General features: G+C 36.9%; 1 protein-coding gene across 1 annotated transcript; it reads right to left on the bottom strand.

Moving 5' to 3' along the window:
- Positions 1 to 951: 951 nt before the first annotated feature.
- LOC309474669 (uncharacterized protein) lies at positions 952 to 4678 on the bottom strand (the record flags this gene model as incomplete). Its single annotated transcript, XM_082137226.1, has 4 exons — positions 4601 to 4678; positions 3496 to 3589; positions 1747 to 1934; positions 952 to 1139 (listed from the first exon to the last, which is right to left on the bottom strand). Exons 2-4 carry the CDS (start codon positions 3519 to 3521, stop codon positions 952 to 954), a joined length of 402 nt encoding a protein of 133 aa, XP_081993352.1. The 5' UTR covers positions 3522 to 3589; positions 4601 to 4678.
- Between the last annotated feature and the right edge of the window lie 586 nt (positions 4679 to 5264).

Below are 5264 nucleotides of genomic sequence, written 5' to 3'. Positions count from 1 at the left end.
TATTTAATGTGGTTTCCACCGTAATGGACAGCGAACTGACAGCGATTCAACGTGAATTCCCACGTGACTCCGCCATCATAATATCAGTCCCTATCTCGTCTTTGCCATTCGATTGACACCCTCGTAAAACTTGTGTTGGTCCTCAAATATAATTTTATCCTAACGCATCATAGCTATTTTCAAAAAGCCCAAGGACACGCTGTTACCTCGCTCACGTTATACAGTGTTAATATAGAAATGTATTGAACAGGCTAGTTAGGTAACTAATAGTGATAGTAGTTTGTTTATAATACAATCAAAAACGACATATGTGAAGGTTCTCAGTCCTCCATGTAACGTTAATAATCCAACGAAGTTTAAAATCAAGGGCAGTTCAAAACGATTACAGACACCAGTAGGTGTCGCACTGTGTCTGCTTTGTGCGAGCTACTGTCATGGAGATATTGATTTATGTTCTGTAATTAAAACACTTCCCATCATTTTCATTACAACTGTGCTTTCACAAATCACGTTTCTTAGCACAGCTGCTTAAGGCATTAGCCTACTCAATAAAATGAGCTCTTTCTCCTCATGTTTGATTGTCTGATTTACATGTGCTATTATACTGCGTGAAGTTTTAGGAGTTGACTGTAACACTCACAAATTTAAAAACATGTCTCACATATAGGCCTTCAGTCCAGTGGGGTGTGTGGTTCTAGTGTGTATAATAGACAACAAGCAGTATGTCATGCAAGTGAACATAATTTATTTTATTAAAATATTTATATTAATTTATTATTTGCATAAAATAACAAAATGAATACAACAAAAGGAGTTCTGCAAGTGAGAATAATAGAAAATAAAATTGAACAATTTATTAATTGCATAAAATAACATAACAGATGAACATAACCAAACTTAACCATTTAACTTAACTTAAAACCTAAACTAAAAACTAACTAAAACAATCCTCTAACTAATAGTGTCCTTCAAAACATTGACAATCTCCCCCATCCCTGTAATTTCAAAAATTTTTTCTTGGAACGTCTCGTCCCTGCATTTTGGGCAGTGCGGAGAGGTAGTTGCCCACTGCTCAACGCAGACCCGGCATCCAACGAGGCTGCGGCAGCACGGTGCCACAACTGGGTTTTCAATCACATCTGCAAGATTCAGAATATTTTTCAACAAATATTTCAACAGTTGTCTCAAGCAATTTTCATCTGTCTCATTTCACTTGTTAGTGTTACAGTGTGTTAATAGTTATATAATATATATATATATTCCCATTGACTGCAATAATTAAATTTTAATAAAAATTGTAGTCATAGTAATGATATCTGTCTAAACATTCCCTTGTATCCCCTATATATCTCTGGTGTCATAAGCCTCTTGTTCTATATTGTATGACAGTAACATCCATATTTTTTTCTGCTGGTCACATCTTCACTGAAGCTACATCACACTTATATTGATACTAAAATTAAAATCCAATATCCAATATGCCATTGTTTTATAGCTGCAAGATTACATTAAACATAAAATGTTTTGGCACATTTCCCTGTAATTAAGCAGTACATATTTGTTTTCTTCTGAAACCCTGGGTTCTGTAGTAGAATCTAAAATAAATCTTTGAACAAAGTTTGGCAGTGCAGTGTCCGTTTATAATGTTGAACCCTTTAATGTGACAGGCGACTTTCAATAGGGTAATGCTATGACTTGATTTTACTGCAGAATGACTTGTTTGTAGATAATTTACAACTGACTAACCTCTGCATATAAGGCACTGAAACGTTGACCTGACTGTTGCCACCTGGTCACCAGTCAGAGCCACCGTGCTGACCCTATTTGCCCGAGCATATAGCCCCAGGTCCCGCAGTGCTTCCGTAATAGCTGGCAGCTCTTCGGCTGCCAGCACCAGCTCCTCGACACATCGGACAGTTTGGTCATCAATGCCACTGTGGGGTACAAAAAAGTTAGTTTACACAATTCAAGCAAGTCATGCTGAACAGCCACGTTGATTATTTGCTGTTATCTATATTTTTGGTTTTGATGACCTAACCCAACTTAACATAAGGACTTTTTAGTTTCACACTCATCCCTTTTCTGCAGAAATGGTTATAAAACCAGCTCCTTAACCACAATCGCAAAAAACTTGTTTGGTAACACTTTACAATAAGGTTAATTTATTAAACATTAATTAATGTATTAACTAACATGAACTAACAATGAGCAATACATTTGTTACAGTATTTATTAATATTTGTTAATGTTAGTTAATAGAAATAAAGCTGTTCATTTTTTGTTCATGTTAGTTCACGGTGCATTAAAGGGATAGTTCACCCAAAAATGAAAATTCTGTCATCATTTACTCTTCCTCAAGTTGTTCCAAACCTGTATGATTTCCTTTCTTCTGCTGAACACAAAAAATGATATTTTAAAGAAGGTTGGTAATTAAACAGTTGCTGGTCCCCATTGACATCCATAGTATTTTTTTTCCTACTATGGATGTCAATGGGGTCCATCAGTCGTTTGGTTACCGACTTTCTTCAAAATATCTTCTTTTGTGTTCAGCAGAAGAAAGGAAATCATACAGGTTTGGAACAACTTGAGGGAGAGTAAATGAGGACAGCATTTTCATTTTTGGGTGAACTATTCCTTTAACTAATGTTAGCAAGATTTTAATAAAGTATTAGTAAATGTTTAAATTAGCATTAACAAAGATGAATAAATGCTGTAAGTGCAGTTCATTATTAATTAATGTTAACTAATGTAGTTAACTAATGTAGTTAACTAATGAACCTTATTGTAAAGTGTTACCACTTGTTTTAAATGTGACCCAAAACCTGCTCAAGCTCATCCTCCAAAAAAAAAAAAAAAAAATCCTAGAACGCAACAAACTTACTAAATTAGGTTATTAAAATTAAACCTACCAGAATAAAAAAAAAAAAACAGATGAGCCCCCAATTTGTTACAACCCCGGCTCTCAGGCCGCAACAAAGGAGGAGGATACAACTCAGGTTTTCAAAGATTAACATAAATTTATTTAAAACAACACAAAACAAAAGAATAGTGTGGCAGGCGCAAGCACCGACACTGGTGTCTGGGCGGGCAGGCCTAAATAGGTTGGGCTACTAGCCAGGTGCTCCCAATCTGCTTAATTGCCTGCAGTGAGAAACACACAGACAGCACACAGTACAGAGGCCCAACACAAAGAGCTCTTGGGGCTGTCACACCTTTTAACCAGTTTATTTGTATTCAGCATACTTTAAAATAACTTAATTTGATAATGCCTAATCAACTTAAAGTCATCTCCATTGCTGGATGGTTTTTGACAGAATTTATTGGTCTTTGTGAATTTGCTTATATGTTGAAAAGGGTTTATTGACTTGAAATGCAAAATTTAAATGTACATGTGGAGACTCTGGAGTATTTACTCTGCAGTGCCTTTTGTGTTGAAAGAAGTTAGTCTTGAATTCTGTAATAGATGAAGGCTTCTATAAACAGTATGCTTGTTACCTTGTCCTCCTTCTCTTCCGTCTCATCAAATCCTGGTAGGCACTGTCACAGAGGGCAACAATCTTCCGAGCATTCTGCTTCCAGAACAAGAGTCCTAAAGAGAAGATGTTGGGGATAAAATTACATTTTCAAATTTCAATTCCATTACTTTTTTTGATTTTGAACAGACTCCTTGGCAAGTTTAATGTGGTTTAGATGAAAGGCACAACTAACTACCTATTGACCTTGCTTAATGAAGGAAGTAAGAGAGAGCCCATTGCTGGCAACCAGGAGTGCAACAGGTTGCAAAAGAGTGGGACAATTATCAGCTTATATGAAAACACGTTACAAAGGCTACAAAATTAAAGTGAAATACATTCAATAAACAAGCTAATCAGACAATATTGAAAAAATAAGTGATATCCAAGATATGTGATGTCAATAATAATAATGAACTACTATTAAAGGTGCATTCAGCGATCTCACACGTTTTTTAGGCCAAAACATTTTTGTCACCTACCGCAAACATCTCCTCACTGTCCGCTAGCTGCCTGTCCCCTGAACACACTGTAAAAAAACGCAGTCTCTGCAGACAGCCTTTTCTTTCCTTCAGTGATTCTGCTTGTTAACAGCAGGTGTTCATAATTAATGCTCAATCACCACTTAATTATCTCATTAACTTCAACACTGCTTCAATGGTATTTTAACTCTGTAGTGTGCACACATATGAATACTGAGAAGTGTTAATTTAACATGGGCGTTTTTCTGTGTACTATTACATAAATCTTACCCATTTCATTTACATATGACTGACAAATATGAATCACATTTAGTTTATTAATACAATTACATAAATCTTATCCGTTTCATTTATATATATGACTTAAAAATATGAATCACATTCAGATTATTAATTGGTTTATGTTAAAACTATGTAACTAATCTTTTTTTTGAGTGTGAATTTTAAATGCATGGAAACGCTTCACGGATCTTTCCTGCTGCTTAGCCTCTCAGCGGCTATAGGTTGCCGCTGATAATAATTTCAAACATCAACAAGACGTTACGCCAAACAGGATCGCTGAATGCACCTTTAAGTAGGATTTTCTTTTTTTTTACAATACCATACCTGTTGTGCCAATGCCTTCGATGAGGCGGTTTCCCTGACCATCACAAAGGACAATGTCTTCCTCTGAGCCCAGGTCATGTTTCACTTTTTCAGTTATAGTGGACACATTTTGCCTCACGCTCCAAAAAAGTTACATAAAGGGTGCCTCCGTCCGCACGAAGGACTCCACCCTCCACCCTTCCGATTGAAATGCTCCTTTTGACAGATACAAACGGAGATAGATAGAGATACATTTAGAGAGTTGTTTTATCCTTCAGCCTTCCATACCATGCTTTTATGTTTTCCCTCACGGCTTTGCAATAATGCTCTGAGGGTGTATTTGGTTTATGTTGCAACAAACCTCGAAAAGCTTCTTGCGGCTGGTGCAGGCGCTGGTCCTGAACGGACAGCAGAAGCCACAGGCCTGGTCGCAAATCTGAACAGATTAGGTTGTGCTGGGAGAGATTGGGTTGGCAGTGGCACTGGTGCAGTAGGGCCTTCCTCTCCACAAACCTCATATCTCCCTGATAGTTCGATGTCCCCAATGTACCCTGTTGAGCTGGGTAGCAGGACAACGCCAGTCTCTGAAATTAAATAGATGCTGGTCGGCATCAGCTGCAAATACAAATATGACAATGTAAGTTGATTTTATTTCTCTCTCTTTCTCACTCACACAGGCAGAGTA

This window comes from Leuciscus leuciscus, assembly GCF_965113295.1.
Source record: "Leuciscus leuciscus genome assembly, chromosome: 1".
In the NCBI taxonomy this organism is placed as follows: Eukaryota; Metazoa; Chordata; class Actinopteri; order Cypriniformes; family Leuciscidae; genus Leuciscus; species Leuciscus leuciscus.
This window is presented reverse-complemented; position numbering and strand designations above follow the sequence as displayed.